Source organism: Cyprinus carpio, chromosome B2 (genome assembly GCF_018340385.1).
Source record: "Cyprinus carpio isolate SPL01 chromosome B2, ASM1834038v1, whole genome shotgun sequence".
NCBI classification, from domain to species: Eukaryota; Metazoa; Chordata; class Actinopteri; order Cypriniformes; family Cyprinidae; genus Cyprinus; species Cyprinus carpio.
Window position 1 is genome coordinate 20,358,628 of NC_056598.1, and position 19,951 is coordinate 20,378,578.

The 19,951-nt window shown below is 34.5% G+C and overlaps 4 gene segments (V, D, J or C); all 4 read right to left on the bottom strand.

Annotated features, from left to right (window-relative positions):
* Nucleotides 1–1,203: 1,203 nt before the first annotated feature.
* On the bottom strand, nucleotides 1,204–1,827 carry LOC109104383. The segment is given in 2 exon segments: nucleotides 1,204–1,544; nucleotides 1,664–1,827. Coding segments are annotated over 2 exon segments (381 nt in total).
* Nucleotides 1,828–9,778: 7,951 nt separating this feature from the next.
* On the bottom strand, nucleotides 9,779–11,156 carry LOC122136225. The segment is given in 2 exon segments: nucleotides 9,779–10,826; nucleotides 10,934–11,156. Coding segments are annotated over 2 exon segments (453 nt in total).
* Nucleotides 11,157–11,572: 416 nt separating this feature from the next.
* Nucleotides 11,573–12,684, bottom strand: LOC122136226. The segment is given in 2 exon segments: nucleotides 11,573–12,386; nucleotides 12,575–12,684. Coding segments are annotated over 2 exon segments (438 nt in total).
* Nucleotides 12,685–13,745: 1,061 nt separating this feature from the next.
* On the bottom strand, nucleotides 13,746–15,929 carry LOC109104404. The segment is given in 2 exon segments: nucleotides 13,746–15,084; nucleotides 15,203–15,929. Coding segments are annotated over 2 exon segments (399 nt in total).
* Between the last annotated feature and the right edge of the window lie 4,022 nt (nucleotides 15,930–19,951).

The following is a 19,951-nucleotide window of genomic DNA, read 5'->3' on the forward strand; positions in this document are numbered from 1 at the left end:
TTTTCCAAGCACTATATCAGCCTAGACCTCCACCCTGTGGCAAATGAAACATTTTTGAGCTTAGTTTTTTTTTTATGTGAATGAAGAGTTCATTTGTTACATACACAGTACAAAGTGCTGCAGCTGCATACCGACTGTTTACAAAATTGTTTATTTACAATAAAACAGTGATGAATAGATCTTTCTGGTAATTAACCATGGGCTGGCTTCAACTATAGACTAAAAAAATCTACTATACTGTATATTATTCAGAAAATTGTGTGGTGATTTTTGAGATCATTATATGCACGAGGAGCATTATAATTCTTGGTGCACAGCACCCTTGTCTGTGCTAAATGAGTGAATTGTGAGATACCCTTTTTTAATTACTGGGGTTTGGAAAGATATTTTTATTCTGTAATGACCTTTACTATTTCTGCTGAGGTATACAAACCAAGGTTAACATACGTGTGGTTATGGCAGGTTTTTGTACAGTGTTTTCAGTTTTCCTGTCACTGTGGGCTTCAGGGCACAGTAGTACAGAGCAGAATCTGTTTCTTCAGCAGAGGAGATTGTAAGATTCACTTGTTTTAGGTCTTTTGAAGCTTTTGCTGACAGACGAAGTGAAAGATCAGGTTCTGAATATTCTGTGACGAGAATGAGGTGCTCTGGTTGAGATCCAGGATATTGACGATACCACTGCAGATTATCTACATTGCCAGTGTAGTTGCAAGAAAGAGTCACTTTTTCACCTCTGACAACATGCTTTTCAGAGGATAATGGTTGTATTGTGTTTGCAAAAGAAATGCCTGTAAAAGAAACAGAGAAATGCATCTTTAATAATAAAAAAGAAAATAGATTTAGCATCATAAACTCATACTTTGGTTCTCTAAAATGGCTTTTATTCTTTATCGTATTGGGGGTGATACCCTGAAAATTAGAATGTCACTTACCGACGAATAATGAGAATGTCCAACAAAAGAGAAACATGTTGGATGATCTTCTGAAAAGGACTGATGGCAAAGTCAGTAACAGTAGACTTTGAATCACCATCTTAGCAAAAGAGCTCCACCCTCTGAGTCTTCATATTCTCTGATAAATAATGTCTGTGGCAAGGCTTTAAAGACATAAACACTTTTTTAGAAATCAGAAGATATTAGAAGAACATTCTGATATCATTAATTTTTTTTAGAAAGTTTGCTAAAGATGTAAATAATGTCATTTTCACCCTCTCAGGTTTTTGTACAGTGTTGAAGGGTTTCCTGTTACTGTGGGCACCAGGGCACAGTAGTATACTGCAGCATCTGCCACTTCAGTTTTGGAGATCTCCAGGTTCAGATGTTTTTTGTCCTTTTGTGCTTCAGCAACATAACGGTCCTTCTGCTCTGGACCCAGAGTTTCCGAAGCTTGTAAGAGAAATTCAGGGGCAGAGTTGGAATACTGTCTGTACCACTGCCAACTTCTTATATCATTTCCACTGTAGTTGCATGAAATATTCACTTTTCCTCCTTCAAAAGCATGATTTTCAGTAGAGATGCGTGTTATTGCATTCGAAAAAACACTTTCTGGGGGAAAAAAAATTCACAACAGAACAATAGTGATATTTAGTGATATTTATGCACCTTCAGTAATTGTATCTTCATTAATATACTTTCATAATAATATAAATATCAAATGAAAATACCTGTAAGAAGTGTCAAAACGGTGAGGTAAAACAAAACCATTATGACTGTTGAGGATCTTACAAAATAAGATTTGGGGAAACAGGGCCTCCCGCTGATGTTTCCATTCTCATCAAGCTCCACCCAAAAAATTGTGGGACTCTGTGTTGACTCACAACAGACATACTGTATATCGCCAGTGCAATTTTAAAATAAATATTTGATTAAAAATAGTTCTTATATTTACTGGACAACTTAATAAAATGAACAAGTAAAGGCATCTGCATATAATATGCATCTTAAATGTGTCATAAGGGCATCTGTGAATTAATGAAAAGTATGCTGTTACATGTTCATCGTTTAACATTTTAATTTTTATTGTATTGGGACAATCTATTGCCTTGTAAGATGTTAAAATCAAGAGAATCTCCAAATGAGAAGTGAGAAATGTTTTAACTCTGCCTTAAATCTGAAGTATATTGTGTTTTTGTATAGGAACACTCAGTTTCCTGTGATTGTGGGCTCCAGTGCACAGTAGTACACAGCTGAATCTGTCCATTTAAAATTTGAGATCTTTAGATGCACTTGTTGGAGGTCTTGATCAAATTTTACAGATCCTCGTGTTAGGGGTAAGGATGTACCTCCTTGGGGATAGCTGTAGATGAGGAACTTTGGATTTGATCCGGCATATTGTCTGTACCACTGCGCATTCAGCACTCTTCCTGTGAATCCTTTGTAACTACAGGATATAGTGACATTTTCACCTACAACAGTGCTCATAATAGGTGATAATGGGAATATTGCATTTGCCTCTGTGTCCCCTAAAAAAAAAAAAAGCTTGGTTATGAAACTAGACAGAAGTAATTGAATACAATTACACTTAAAATTACTCAATTCAACTGTAATTGTATTAATTTAGACAAAAGTAAAAATGTATGTGCATGAGTTAATCTCACCCAAATTAATCCATAAACTAATAAGTATGAAGATAAACATAATGGCTGATGTATTGAATGTCTGTCTCATATAATATGTGCACCTTCACTTTTGTGAGATCTATTCTGAGACACAGACTCCACCCTCTGAATAAATCTCTCTAGTGCAGCATTTTCATGTCCCTATCTATGGTATAGTTTAGACCAGGGTCTTTCACTGTAGAACAGGAGGTCTTTATTAACATTTTCCTTTTGTAGCTTTTAAAACATGCCTTTCAGTTGCTAAAGCATAATCTTCAGGTGAGAGTAGTGTTACAGGAAGCACTTTCAGGGAAAACATCAGCAACAGATAAATAGTAATTTTAGGTCACATTCAGTAATTGTATATCTGTTTATTAATGTGCATCTTTTAAATGACTATAGACATAGTAGATATGTTACCATATGTGAATATTAAATTTACATACCTTTATGAATTACCTAAACTTTTTTTATATAGATTATTTGAAATGATACCGTACATTTCACTGCAAAAAAAAACTCTTTAAACAAAAGGTATCCACGAAATATGCTTTAAGGGCTTCTGGCTGGGAAAACTAGGATGCTTTTGGAAGAGGTGTTAGTGAGGGCAGCAGGGGGTGCTCACCCTGTGGTCTGTGTTGGTCTTAATGCCCCAGTATAGTGATGGGGACACTATACTGTCAAAAAGCACCATGTTTCGGATGAGACCTTAAACTGAGGTCCTGACTCTCTCTGGTCATTAAAAATCCTGTGGCACTTCTCGTAAAGAGTAGGGGTGTAACCCCGGTGTCCTGGCCAAATTGCTGCCACTGGCCCTTCTTAATCATGGCCTCCTAATAATCCCCATCCACTTGATTGGCTCTATGACTCTCTGTCCTCCCCACCTGTAGCTGGTGTGTGGTGAGCGCACTGGCCCAGTTGTACTGTGGCAGCTTTGCCTGAAAGGTGTGAGATAACAGATGGTTTTGCCGCTGCCAAAGACCATGTTGATAGATTGTGATAAAGAACTCCAGAATGAAGATCCAGCGTACTTTCTGTACCACTGCATTCACCACTCTTCCAATGAATTTTTTGTAACTACAGAATATGGTTACATTTTTACCTACAACAGTGCTCATAAATGGCAATAGTGGGAAGCTTGCATTTGCCTCTGAGCATCTAACAAATAAATAGCTTGGTTAGGGACGAGTAATGAAATAAAATGACATTTAATAATATTCCAGTTCAATTCAAAATGATTTATATTAATTTAAATGAATAAAAATATGTTTGCATGAGTTAATCTCACCCAGATGAATCCATGAACTAATAAGTGTGAAGATAAACATAATGGTTGATGTATTGGATGACAAAATCAAGATGACTGTATTTCTGAGACCAGGGTCTGTCTCTTTAGTAGATATTTATCAACATGTTTTTCTTTCATAGCTTTTACCACTAGATTTACAAGTAGCAGTCTAATCTCAAGAAATACGTGATAGAGAAAACCTTGTATTATAGAAATGCTCATTTGATTTTACCTGATACACAATTTAAAACTGCTTGACCTTCTGCTAAGCTTTCTGGTTATGTCCATTTTGTTTCTGCAGCATTGTGCAAATCTATTTTTAGAGCATCATACAATAAAGACACTGTCATACAGTATAAAGGTTTCATTTGTTGTTTAGTGTAGTTCATCAGTGTAGTTAGTTGTTTTCCCCTTAATTTTGTACAGTGTTGATGTGTTTCCTGTCACTGTGGGCTGCAGGGCACAGTAGTACATTGCAGAGTCTGATACTGAAGCAGAGGAGATCTTCAGATCCACACTGTTTTTTTTATCATTTTTTTTTTTAGTAGTTACTGGTGTTGTTGGGGTGTGATGTGTGTTCTAGTGTGGGTTTTCTATAAAGAGAAAAAAAATGTGGTTTTTGGATGCTGTACTGACGATACCACAGGAGAGAATCACTGCTGTAAGACCCATTGTAATTGCAGGTCAAAGTAATGGAGTCACCATTGTTAGCAAGTTTAGATGAGGAGAGAGGAGCTATTCCTTCTCCACCCGCATCACCTGAAAAAAGCAGAGAATTGCAGTTTAATTCTCATTCATCACACATTATTAATGTCTGATGACTTATATTTGGAAGGTTTACTCAAAGGATTCCAAATAAATGTCACATAACTTACCTGAAAAGAGAAGAATGAACCAGACACTGCATAGAAACATCATGGATCATCACAAGCAGCTCAAACTCTATAACTCACAGACTCTGACTGATTTTGTGCACACTTCCTTTTCTTTTTTCTTTCTTTCATAAGAATTGAAGTTTTATGATATTTTGGTGTATTAGTGAAATCTTCTGTATTTTTTATGTTTTTTGTTTTTAGTTTACTGATTAGTTTTTAGTTTGTATTACTAATTACAGTAGCTTTTAAGGGACTAACAGTCTGACTGATGTATAAGGTATATTTGATTTTAGATACTGCTGATTTTATATCAGTTTATATCTGTGCTATACACATGAAACTGCTGACAAGGCTACAGTGTGTTATGAGATATAAAATGGTAATAATGCCACCATGTGTCTGCAGCAATTAATTTGAATCAATCATCTGTGAGAGAACAATGTAATTATTCATAATTCAGCACATTTACAGTAGTTGGACACATGAAAGGTTCTTTATTTGCATTGATGGTTTCTTTCTTTCTTTCTTTATCATTGATTTTTCTTTCTTTCTTTCTTTCTTTCTTTCTTTCTTTCTTCTATCCCTCAGGTTTTTGTACAGTGTTGAAGGGTTTCCTGTTACTGTGGGCACCAGGGCACAGTAGTATATTGCAGCATCTTCAACTTCAGTATTGGAGATCTCCAGGGTCAGATGTTTTTTATTCTTTTTAGCTTCAGCAACATAATGGCCCTTCTTCTCTGGACCCAAACTTTCCAAAGCTTGCAAGAGAAATTCAGGTGCAGTATTGTGATATTGTCTGTACCACTGCCAACTCTGTATGCTATTCCCACTGTAGTTGCATGAAAGAGTCACCTTTCCTCCTTTGAAAGCATGATTTTTAGTAGAGAGGGCTGTTATTGCATTTGCAAAAACACTCTCTGGGAAAATATAAGCAAGACAAGATCAATAATAATAGTGCACCCTCAGTAAATGTATCTGTTTGTTAATATTTTTATAGGGGTATATAATCTCCTAGCAAATATAGATATATTAACATAATGTAAATATCAAATTTTACCTGTTAGAAGTGCCAAAATGTTAAGGTAAAACAAAATCATTATGACTGTTGGAGATCATCTGCAAAATGAGATTTGGAGAAACACAGGACTGTCTTCAGCTGTACTCATTCTCATCAAGCTCCACCCAAAGGATTGTGGGACCCTCTGTTGATTCTTAGAAATGAATAGTGGATACAGATATTTCCCACAACAGAAATATGAGGAAAGTGTCTGTCATTGTAAAATGTCATTTTAAAAATCCTATTACTTTTTTGTGTATTATGCATTTTATTTTCTTATACTTACAGTTAATTACCAGCAACTCATTAAAAGTAACAAGTAAGGTCATCCACATAATCTTAAATATGTTATAAGGGCTTCTGTATGTGTAGACGCACTACCTGCTTAGTTTGTAAATGAGAAATGTGATTGATATAATTTATTAGCACTTAATTTGTTATATGTAAGATTTTAGGATCAAGAAAATATTTCATCTTCAAAAGAAAAGAGGAAAATGTTTTAACTGTCACATGAAATTCCTTCATTCTAAAGTATATTATGTTTTTGAATATGATCTTCTAAGTTTCCTGTGACTGTGGTCACCACTGCGCAGTAGTACACAGCTGAATATTTCCAAGTAAGGTACAACAACGTGAGATTCACTATTTGGAGATCTTGATCAACTTTGCCTAGAAAGAATGGTAATGTGTTTGGAGCTACTGCCGAACCTCCATGTTGATAGATTGTAACAAAAATGTAGGTTTTGATCCGGCATATTGTCTGTAGATTCTTCCAGTGAATCCTTTGTAACTACAAGATAGGGTTACATTTTCACCAACAAAAGTGCTTGTAATAGGTGATAGTGGGAAGATGACATTTGCCTCTGTGTCACCCGACAAAATAAAAAAAAACCTTGGTTAGGGAAGCAGCTTGATGGGATTCATACATTACATTTAATAAGATTTCTATTCAATTCAAAATGATTTATATTAATTCAGAGGAATTAAAAATTTGTTTGCATGAGTTAATCTCACCCAGATGAATCCATAAACTAATATGTGTGAAGATAAACATATTGGTTGATGTATTGGATGCCAAAATCAAAATGACTGTTTTAGCTCCACTTTTGTGAGATCCATTCAGACACGAAGCTCCACTTTCTGAGTCAGATGAATGTCTGTATTGTAGTGCAGTATTTCCTTGTCGTAGAATCTTTGAGACCACGGACAATGTCTTTAGTAGATATTTATCAACGTTTTTATTTCATAACTTTTGCTAATAGATGACAAAAGCATCAGTATTGCCACTAGATTTACAAGTAACAGTCTAATCACAAAAAAATACATGATACGAGAAACTGATATGCCTAGATTTACAAGTAACAGTCTAATCACAAAAAAATACATGATACGGCAAAATGCACGACTTTGTGTTTTACCTGAAACTTCGTGGCTTGTTTTTACCTGAAACTGTACTTCTGCTAAGTTTCCGGTTATTTTGTGGTTGCAGCATTATGCACATATAAATCATCGTAAATCACAGTCATAGAGGTTTGGTCCACTATTTACTGTAGTGTGGTTCACCAGGTTGTTCCCCTTAGATTTCAAACCAAATGTCACAGCAATTGATGATTCAAATCTTCTGTAATCACTGTGAACACTGCCACCTGTTGTACATTTCATGCTATTACTTTATTGATTACTAATTTGTTTGTATTACTAATTACAGTAACTATTCAGGGACAAGTAGTCTGACTAATATATAAGGTATATTTGATTCTAAAAACTGTTGATTTTATATCAGTTTATGTCTGTGCTATATAGATGAAACTGCTGACAAAGCTACAGTAGATATCTTTAGTAGATATTTATCAAAGTTTTTCTTTTGTAACTTTTGCTAATATATGACAAAAGCATCAGTATTGCCTCTAGATTTACAAGTAACAGTCTAATCACAAAAATACATGATATATTGAATTTATATTTTCGTGTTATGGTATATATAACAAAATTGAATTATTGGAAGAATGTGTTTGGTGTGTTTTGTTTTATTGAACAAGCTGTGAGTGATGGATCCGTTTTTATTTATAATTTAGTTTGTTTAGCTTGACATTCGAAAGGTCCTTTATTGGCATTGATGGTTTCATAAAGAATTACTTAAAGCTTGACATTTGAAAGGTCCTTTATTGGTCCTAGGTTGAATGTTCATTGCTAAAACTCGCACGGATGAGCAGGTTCGGTTTGTCCCTTCAATAGAAGATTCTGACTCACGTACAAGGATAAATTGACAGGACCAAGACTGCTAAATAGTGCCATTAGATAAGAAGAAATGGTGTTTCTTTTAAGAAATATTCTCTGAAAGGTTCTTTGGGGAAATCTTTGGTGAAACAAATGGTTCTCACATGTGAGTTTTCTTTCAATGTAATGTACTATACAGCACTATTTAGCCTTCTTAGTTTTAGAGTACAGTCTTGTCTTTCTTCCAGTTTTTCTTTCTTTCTTTCTTTGGTTCTTGTAGAAATTTCCTTTCTTTCGGTTTTTTCTTTCTTTGTACCTTTCTTTCTTAGATTTACTTCATCTTTCTACTAAAATACCTCAGGTACAGTGTTGAAGGGTTTCCTGTTACTGTGGGCACCAGGGCACAGTAGTATATTGCAGCATCTTCCACTTCAGTTTTGGAGATCTCCAGGGTCAGATGTTTTTTATTCTTTTTAGCTTCAGCAACATAATTGTCCTTCTTCTCTGGACCCATATTTTCAAAAGCTTGCAAGAGAAATTCAGGGGCATTGTTGGGATGCTGTTTGTACCACTGCCAACTCTGTATGTTATTTCCACTGTAGTTGCATGAAAGAATCGCATTTTCTCCTTTGAAAGCATGATTTTCAGTAGAAAGGGGTGTTATTGCATCTGCAAAAACACTCTCTGGGAAAATGTAAACAACAGAAGATCAATAATTATATTGCGCCTTCAGAAATTATATCTGTTTTTTAATATATTTGGATGTATAGCCTCCAAGCAAATATAGATATATTAACACACGCAAATATCAAAATTACATACCCATTAGGAGTGCCAAAACATTAAGGTAAAACAAAATCATTATGACTGTGGGAGATCATCTGCAAAATGAGATTTGGAGAAACACAGGACTGCCTTCTGCTGTACTCATTCTCATCAAGCTCCACCCAAAGGATTGTGGGACCCTCTGTTGATTATTAGAAATTATAAGTGATATTTCCCACAACTGAAACCTTCTACTGCAAAAAGTCATTTTTTATATTTGGTTTGAATTTTTTATGTACAGTACATTGAAACCAACCAACACATTAAAACTAGCAAGTAAAGGCATCAATATAATATCCATCTTAAATGTATCATAAGGACATTGGTGAATTGAGGAGAAGTTGGTTGTTACCTGATTGGTTTTTGAAAAAAAAAAGTTGGTTATCATTTATCTGCAATTTAAATTGTTACAGTATTGGGACAAAGTCCAAATCATGTCATGTTAGCTTTTGAAATCAACAGAATCTCCAAAACTATGACGTGAAAGGCCTTAAATCTGAAATATAGTATGTTTTTGTATAGGAACTCTTAGTTTCCTGTGATTGTGGGCTGCAGTGCACAGTAGTACACAGCTGAATCTGTCAAAAAAACTTTTGAGATCTGTAGATCCACTTGTTGGAGGTCCTGATCAAATTTGCCAGAAAATCTTGATATGGTTATTGGTAAGTCTGGACCTTTGTGTGAATAGCTGTGGGTACGGAAGACTGGTTTTGATCCGTCATATTGTCTGTACCACTGTGCATTCAGCACTCTTCCTGTGAATCCTTTGTAACTATAGGATATGGTTACATTTTCACCTACAACAGTGCTCATAATAGGTAATAGTGGGATGATTGCATTTGCCTCTGTGTCACCTAACAAAATAAAAATAATAATAATAAATAAATAACTTTATAAAACAACAGAAGAAATTAAAAATAAATGTAAAAGTTATATTCCATTCAGCATAAATTATATACATTTAAAGGAAAGTAAACATGTATGTGCATAAGTTATTCTCACCCAGATGAATCCATAAACTAATAAGTGTGAAGATGAACATAATGATTGATATATTGGATGCCAAATTCAAGAAGTTTGTTTCTTTGTTTCAGATACACCTCCACTTTTGTAAGATCCCAGAGACACAAAACTCCACCCTCAGAGTCAAATGAATGTCTCTGCAGCGTTTTTTGTCTCCTTGTAGTATTTTAGTCCAGGGTCCTTCACTGCAGTACAGCACATCAACATGATTTGCTTTTGTAGCTTTTGCCAATAACATTCCTTTCAGTTACTAAATCATGCTTTTCAGAGGGATTTTATTGCATTTGCAAAATACTCGCTAGTAAAATATCAACAGCAGCATTTTATATTTTCATTAATATGAATAATTTATAGGACTATAGATATGCTAGATATATTAACATATGCAGATATCAAATTTATATATCTGTAAGAATTGCCAAATCAGTAAGACAAAGCTGAATCATTACTAAACTGAGGAGAAGTGTGTTGCTGCACTATAGATCTTTATCAACACATTTTTGCCATTGTAGAATTGAAAGAGTCTGTACTGCTATTAGACACATTTGAAATTACTTAAGTGCATTTTAAAACTGCTTGACCTTTGCTGAGTTTTCCCCTTCATTTTGTACAGTGTTGATGTGTTTCCTGTCACTGTGGGCTGCAGGGCACAGTAGTACATTGCAGAGTCTGATACTGAAGCAGAGGAGATCTTCAGATCCACACTGTTTTTCTCCTCATTTACTTTAGCAGTCACTCCAGGTATTGGAGGGTCAGCTGGCTGCTCAAGTTTGGATTCACTGACCAGAAACAAAAACTGAGGTTTGGAGCTGCTGTATTGACGATACCACAGGAGAGAATCACTGCTGTAAGACCCATTGTAATTGCAGGTCAAAGTAATGGAGTCACCATTGTTAGCAAGTTTAGATGAGGAGAGAGGAGCTATTCCTTCTCCACCCGCATCACCTGAAAAAAGCAGAGCATTGCAGTTTAATTTTCATTCATCATACATCATAATGTCTGATGACTTTTTTTAAATGGTTACTCAAAGGATTCCATATACAATACATTACCTGAAAAGAGAAGAATGCACCAGACACTGCATAGAAACATCATGGATCATCACAAGCAGCTCAAACTCAGACTCTGACTGATTTTGTGCACATTTCCTTTTTGAACTGTTACACCAACTGAAGAGTCAAATTTTCTGTAATCTGAGTGAACACTGCCATCTTCTGTACATTTTTTGTTATTGCTTTAATAATTAGTTTCTTATTGCAGTAGCTATTAGGGACAAGTGTACATTATATTCAGCAGTGTATTTGATTTTAGATTCTGTTGATTTTATACCAGACATTTGAGTTTACAGGATGAACCTAAGCATCATCACAGTTAAGGCTACAATGTATTTTTATGAGACATAAGACTGGAAATAATGCCACCATGTGGCTGCAGTAATGAATTTAAATCAGTCAGCTGTGAAAGAGCAAGGTTATCATTAATAACACAGCATATTTTGTCAGCCTTTTTGGGTTTTAAAATATGGGCAGCCAGTTTATAAAATATAAAGTTATAGGGTTACTTCACTGAACCACCAAATTCACAATTTTGTCCTCTGTTACTGCAGCAGAACCTTTAGAAATTATTATTATAATTTTTTTTTATGATGAAAAACGTTGTAAAAAGGGTAGTTGACATGGAATACTTGGGAATATGACAAATCTAGTGATGAGACATGCTATACTCTGTTATTATAAACTATTTAATATAGCATTATAATGCATGCCATGTTTATGACCATATTAATTGGGATACATTGAATATTTGTACTTTTAAATTTAATTTGCTACACCGCAGTTCCATTTAAAATAAACTAGTGAGGTCAACAAGGGTGATTTAAATTGGCAAAAGAAAATGGTGATCCATCACAGTACATAAGATTTTATTTTTCCCTTAAACATTCATATGAATTGTATCCTTAAATCTGGCCCAGAAATTCATGCCTATTCATTTTCAAATTTATTTTGATCATATTAGTGTTGAAATATCCAATATATTTACATTCTTTATAGCTATTTTTAAAAATATTTTTTAATTCATAAATAAATTTGAATTTATTTGAATAACCTGATTAATCTGCAAGCAGAAAACATGAGGCTATGACAAAAGAATGGAGATTCAGTAGGTTTTTGTACAGTGTTGATGTGTTTCCTGTCACTGTGGGCTCCAGGGCGCAGTAATACAGAGCAGAGTCTGATACTTCAGCAGAGGAGATCTCCAGATACACTTGCTTATCTTTCATGCTTATTTTTCCATCCATTCCAGGGATACGGGGATCTGCATATTTTACATGTATAGTGGATGCCTCAATGACAAGCAGCACAAATTCAGGTTTGGATCCAGGATACTGGCGATACCAATGCAGACTGTTTGCACTTCCCTCATATTTGCATGACAGCATGACCGGCTGCTTTTCAGTGATATTAATGTCATTCTGCTGTGGTCTTATTGACTGTGCAAATGTATCTGCATAGAATGGAAAACTTTCAGTTAGAATAACAAGATGAAAACTTTCACAAAATGTAAATTGCTTAGCAAAGCAAATGATGAAATAATCTTTAATTATTTGCTATGAACTGGCATAAAAGCTTGTTAATACAATTAATTATGATTCTATATTTAAACAAAGCTATATAGTACTGTTTATCACTTACATTCTGTTATTGAAAACACAAGCAGACAGAACAGAAGCATCATCTTTGTACCACAAACAGCGAATGAAAACTGCACACAGATGTGAATTTTTGTGAGATCCACCCAAAAGCTCCACCCATAGCTTGCAGTGTATAAATTAAAACATTCAGAGATATCACCTTATCAGTGTACCAGATTTAGTTTGAAATATTGTTTATTTAACTGAAGAATGATATGACAAGAATGGGGAAAAAACTATTAAATTATTCTGAAAATGCCAAGCTTTGCAAATTTATGTACTTTTTTTAAATTGAAATACTTTTTAAAGAATCTTTTCCTTTTCTTCATAAAAAACTGAAATATAAGAAAAAATATGATACATAAAAATACATTATATTATAATTAATATAATGCACTATAATATAATAAACTGTATTATAATATTATACAATTTGAGTAAAATTAACCAAAATCTTTATTTATTATTTATTTAAGCATATGATCACAGTGAAGGTAAACCAATGCTTTTAGAAAGTTTCAAGGACATTGACATTATTGACAATTGACATTATTATTTTAATTATATTATTGTCATTGAGGATATTTAACATCCTACATAATAAAGACTAAAGAGTTTTTTGTGCAGTGTTCTTGTGTTTCCTGTCACTGTGGGCTCCAGAGCGCAGTAGTACAGAGCTGAATCTGTGACTGCAGCAGAGGAGATCTCCAGATGGACCTTCTTCTCCATCTTATTCACACTGGCATTCAGTCTTGGGAAAGGGGGTTCTGCATGTAGTACACTATTTGATTCATAAACAAGAAGCAGAAATTCAGGTCTGGATCCAGGATATTGTCGATACCAGTGTAAACTACGTGCTTGGCTATCATATTTGCATGAGAGAATGACTATCTCTCTCTCAGTAGCATGTTCTGTGGTCTGCAATGGTGCTATTGACTGGGCAAAAGATTTACCTGCAAATAAAGCATGAAAAATACACACAGAATGTTCAGTATGAAGTTATGAAAATTTCATTTTTTTTTAATCATGTATTTACATAAATAAATAGTTTTTTTTTTTTGTCAATATATCTTATAGTTCTAAAGTAAAACAATGAATTAAGCCTACTCACCCTGTATGGCTAAAATTACAAGTAGGTATAAAAGGGAAGCCATTTTCGCACTGCTAAAGAACAGACTGAAGTCAAATAAGAGATGAATCCCAACACAGTATCTTGAAGCTCCACCCAATTATCTCTGTGTGATTGTGATTACATAAAATGTGATACACTCTCAGAAAAAAAGGGTGCGTAGTATCTTGAAGGTACATATTGGAGAACTTGATTTTACCAAGTGCGACATGTTCCTGGATCAGCATCTTTGTTGGTGCTGGAAAAACATTGTGATTAACCAATCAGATTTGAAGAACCAGTTTATAGTTTTTGTGAAGTTTAGGTTTACAATCAGTGTTCGGTGCTTGTACATCAGTGTCATTCATCTGTAATTTCCTCTGACTTTAGGGAGTACTCATGGTTAACGTTAGGTTTAGGTGTAGGGATATGGTCAAGACTACATTTTTGGATTAAAATGTTGTTCCAGGGTCAACAAAATATGCTAATACCTCAGCAAAATCAGGACGTGCGGTGCATATTAGTGCCTAAATTATACATCATAGAACTTTTTAAAAAGATACTGCCCCAGTAAGGACTTTTGTACCTTTTTTTCTTCATGAGAGTGTACATTTGAAAATCCATTTTGACTACTAATATGTAGTATTTCATATGTGATAAGGTGTCTGGTATATTCATAATCATCACATTTGGCATCATATCAAAATGGCAACTTTTTGACAACAAATTTGAGTGATTAGATCACAGATTGGTTAATGCTTTAATAATGAATGTAATGAGAAAAGTCAGGAAACTTTCATCATTGTGCAGCATAACATAATAATAATGCACTCACTAAGATGTGTCAAAATGTAGACTGCATACTGGTAAGAACTGTAAGAACTTCTGGTTAAATGTATTTCAGTATTCTGTCTTAGCAACAAGGTCAGATGTTGCTAAGAAGACAATCAAAAGGCAATTGAAACTCATTGGCTCCCAATGCTGGATCAAAACTTTCAAATATAAACATGCATAATCATCCACTGAGCACAGACACTGAATTCTATTTTAATGTGTCTGATTTTTGTACAGTGTGTGTGAGTTTCCTGTCACTGTGGGCTGCAGGGCACAGTAGTACAGAGCAGAATCAGTTAATGCAGTGCCAATGATCTCCAGATCCACACGATTTTTCTCCTCATTTATTCTAGCAGATATTCCAGGAATTGAAGGAACAGCTGGTTGCTCAAATTTAGCTTCATTAACTAGAAACAGGAAGTCTGGTCTGGATCCCGGGTACTGACGATACCAGTGGAGAGCATCTGTAGCAGCTGATCCATTGTAATTGCAGGACAGGGTGATTGTGTTCCCTTCTGAGACAAATGCATTAGGGGAGACTGGTGCTATTCCCTCACTAGAGGCATCACCTAGGAGAAACACAGAAAGATAGATGGGAATAACAAATGGAGATGAACAGAACTACAGAAGTACTTTATATTATTGTGTTCTTAGTAATGTTTATTTGATTAATTGCATAAATCTTACCTGTTAAGAGGGAGATAAGCCACAGACAAAACAAGAAAAGCATTACTGACAAGGAGCAAATGAGCAACTATGTTTAACTATGTCTGAAACCTCTGCATACCTGAAATAATTGCCTTGGATCTCCTCCCCTTATATGCCCTTGAAGAAATGGTTACGTTTCTATTCATTTTTGGTTGAAGACTGCCCTCTTGTGGATCATTTTAGCCATCACATCACAAGTTTCAATATCCATAAATTGGCCTGGAGAAACACATCTCAGTAAAATAGTCATCATATAGAATGTGGTTGTCATGGGTTTATTTTAATCAAGTTTATGAAGTTTATTTAATGTTTTGTTCATCTTATATTTTAGTCATAGGGTGTCAGTGATAGTTCTTTCACATGCAACTGATTGTTGTGGATATTTCAGCAGTTTGCTTTGTACATTCAGTTTAACACCATTAAACTGATTCAGCTGAACTTATGTATATGCATTTATATGCATTAAACACTTACATTATGTTCTTACTTAAATTATGTTCTTTTTTAGAGCTAACTAATGGTTTTATGATTACACCTGTGCATTTCTGCACTAAAACAGTAATATGTAGAGGTAAAAGTGGTTAACTAGTATAAACCAGGGCTATGGAGTTTACTCAGAAAAACATAGAAATGATTTGACAGTGATTTAATTTCAACACCAATTGTGTATTGCACATGGAGTATGGTTGGAGGTTTTTGTACAGCGGTGTTGTGTTTTCTCACACTGTGGGCATCAGGGCACAGTAGTACAGAGCAGAGTCTGTCACTTCAGCAGAGATGATCAGATCCACTCGCTTGTCTTTCATACTCATTTCACCATCCAGTCTAGGAATAGGGGGATCTGCATATACTACAGACTTCTTGGATGACTCAAGGACAAGGAGCAGAAATTCCAGTCCAGATCCTGGATATTGTCGATACCAAAGTAAACTCTGTACACTGACATCATATGTGCATGACAGATTGACTGGCTTCCCCTCAGTAACTTGTGTTCTGTCCTGCAGTGGTGTTATTGTCTGTGCAAAGCATTTATCTGTAAAATGTGTGTATAGAACTTGTTAATAAAAAGAATGAAAATGGTAACGTATGACAAAGTATTAATAAATGCTGTTGAATTATTATAAAAACAGACAGACAATTATAAAACAACATGATATAACGTGTTTATATATATATATATATATATATATATATATATATATATATATATATATCTATATATATATATATACTTTTACTTACCCTGTATAATTGACAGCAGAACCAGAAAGCACAGGAACATCATGATTGCACTGTAAAAACAAAATGAAGCTCATAATTGAAAAATGAAAGTCTCTCTCAAAGCTCCACCCACAATTTAAAAAAAATCTGTAAAAAGAAGGCACAATGTACTGTAATAAAATTGAGGAATTTTCCATATAATTTTTTTTTTTTAACAGGTGTTTTATCTGTATTTTGTATTTTGCACATGCATTGCATTGTGTTTTTGCATTAATGGAAATGGCCATTAATATGGATAATGTCCATAATTACCTTTTTTTTAAATAGTGCACACATCTTATTATCTGAAGTTTAAATGTTTCTGTGAATTTGGCCAAAACTAATGAATAGCAGAGAAAGAATGAGAAAATGCTTGATTTTACCTGGGTGTGATTACATGTTGTAAAATCATTTTATTTTTTATATAAAAAAAGTTTATTTGTGTCATATCAGTTGGACGTACTTCTTAAAATATTCTGTATAGTTTTGTTTTCTACAGTAGTGCTCTTTTTTTCTGGTTGATTTTATTAATGTTTAATTTTGAAGTGCATGTGTAGCCATTTCTCAAGTGTGTTTTCCCTTTTACAAAAAAAAAATAAAAAGAAAGAAAAAAAAAGGTGGATGTATAGCTTCAACGTACATGTCTATTTCAGTTTCAGACAGCTGCAGGTGTTACCACAAACTCATTATGTACTAATTTGACTGCTACCTATATCAGGTTTGGTGATTCATCTGCACTTCAAAGGCAACACCAGTACAGACAGAGATGAATATCAGTTTAAACTAGAACGGTGCTAGTAATGAGTTATTCTTGAACATCAAAGCACACTGACAACCTAAGCTTAGTAAGATGCCGAGATGCATCTTAACAACTTTTTACTTTTATTTGTACAATGAAATTAGCAGAACACACACACACACACACACACACACACACACACACACACAAAATCATCTGAGCTGATACACCACAGTGGTTAGTGTGTATATAAATAAAATTGTGATGTATAAAACAAGCTGAGAAACATATATCTTAGTGCATATTCTCAGTGCTCCATTTGTTAAATGCATTTCTCTCTGCTTCAAGTTTTTGTACAGCGTAGCTTTGTTTCCTGTGACTGTGGGCCTCAGAGCACAGTAGTACACAGCAGAGTCTGTCACTGCAGCAGAAGAGATCTCCAGATCTACTTGTTTTGTGTTTTTATTAATTCTTGGTGTTAAGCGCTGTGGTATGTTGTCACTCAGCAGCCCACTTTCATAGATGTAGAGGAGGAACTTTGGTGTAGATCTGGGATATTGATGGTACCAGTGGAGATTATCAGGTGATCCACTGTAGTTACATGTCAGTGTTACATTTTTACCTTCTAAAACTTGTTTTTGTGAGTCATGCGACGTAATCATGTTTGTCAGGATGTTACCTATGAGAAACAAAAATAAATAAATGAAATAAACAAGAAAAAGACATTAAACCAGACCGTAAAATAAAAGGTATCACAATCTCTTCATTAATTGAAGTCATTAATTTTGAGAAATGAATCAAAACTCACCTGTATGAAGAACCAAAATGAGAAAGACAGGAAGGCACATGTTGGCTGATGCTCTGACAGAGTGACAGTGTGATTCCATATTAGAAAATAAGCCAAGTCAAACTACTGTAAGCCAAACTAATCTTAGAGCTCCACCTCTTGACACATTGCTGTACCCACTGTGAGAAAAAAAACAAAAAAACATTGACACTCATGATTTTACTGTTGCGGTTCTTATATATGACATGAGTTGATGCACAGACACTATGGTCAGTATGGCTTTGACATGACATGGCATAAGAGTAAAACTTTTAGTGACTAAGCACTGAAAATATTCAAACTGTAGCATATATATTTAAGAGACATGCAATATATTGCAATATATTTTGTGTAAACAAACAAGAATTAGGGAAGAACAATGTTAAAAAATAAATAAATAAATGCACTTGCAAAATGTGTCTTCACCTATTCAGACTAGTTCTAAAGAACTACATGTATGGCCTGAAAATGAAGTAATTGGTGACTTAATTCTGCAGTAAGGATATAGATATTATTTGCATGTATCAAACATTTTAAAATGTTTGCTGGTCTGTCTGAAATTGATGGATTATGAATAAAATCTCCAACCTGAGCTCACAGAAAAACCTAGCAATTTTACAAGGTGGGGATTTTTTATGCATACATATGATTACAAGGTGGGGATTTTTTGTGAATTATTTTGATTTTTTTTATCTTGACCCACCCCTACATTTAAAAATCACTGATGCAAATAAGACTGAGAAATAAGATTCATACGAATTTATCATGAATGCATACAAATTAGCCACTACTAATTTAAATTGTTTTTAAAGAGATTTGGTTTTTTTGTTATCTGTTTTTTTGTATGTGTTTTTTTGTCAAATTTATTTACCCTTTAACATTTACTTACCCTTTTCACATAGAGAGAAATAAACAGTTAAACATTAGTTTTAAGAATATCATTTTGCTCTCTCTTTATAATAATCAGTCTTCTGTAATGACTCTTTACTTCTTTTTAATCTAATAAAATAATGGCAATTAATTCACTTTGATTGGTGATAATCACTAAATAATGAATAGATTTTAAAATAATAATAATAACAATTTCCTGAACAGTATAATTACTGTGTGATTCAGAATAGATGTGAAACATATGCAGTGCAGTGATGCAGTGTTTCTATGGTATTAGTATATTTTTCAGTACTTAAATGTGCTTTGTTAAGACAGATTTAGGTTTTTGTACGGCGCTGCCGGGTTTCCTCACACTGTGGGCTTCAACGCACAGTAGTAAACTGCCGAGTCTGTTACTTTCGCAGAGGAGATCTCCAGATCCACAGAGGTTTTCTTTTCATTTAATTTCACGGACATTCCAGGCTTAATGGTTTCAGACTCCCCGCTGTTTTGTAGTATCAGAAGAAGGAAATCTGGACTTGATCTTGGATATTGACGATACCAATGCAAAGAAAGGGCTGTGGAGTAGTTGCAAGACAGTGATATTTGATCCCCACTCTTCCCATGCACCTCAGGTCGGACAGGAGTAATGACATCTCCACAGCAGCCAGCTGAAAAAGGAAAATTAGTATTTGTTAATGTAGGTTTATTACAATGTTGTATTTTGGTTGACCTTGGTGAACCTGACCTCAGGAGCATTGTTTTGTAATGTTCTAATGAAGAAAAATCTGAAATGTTTGTGGTTAAAATTAAAAGTAATAAAATCAAACAGAAATTGAGCTACTCACCACCAAATGTAGATAGAAAGCTAAGTAAACAGAGCAACATTGTTCAGGCCGATGTTCTGACTGACAGCTCTGCTTGTAGCTAATCTATTTCAAAACCACATCCTCAGGATGGCCTAGATGGTGTCAAAACACTAAAGCCCCTCCTACTGACCCCAAACACACGTTTTAGGTCTAGAGTTGTGGGT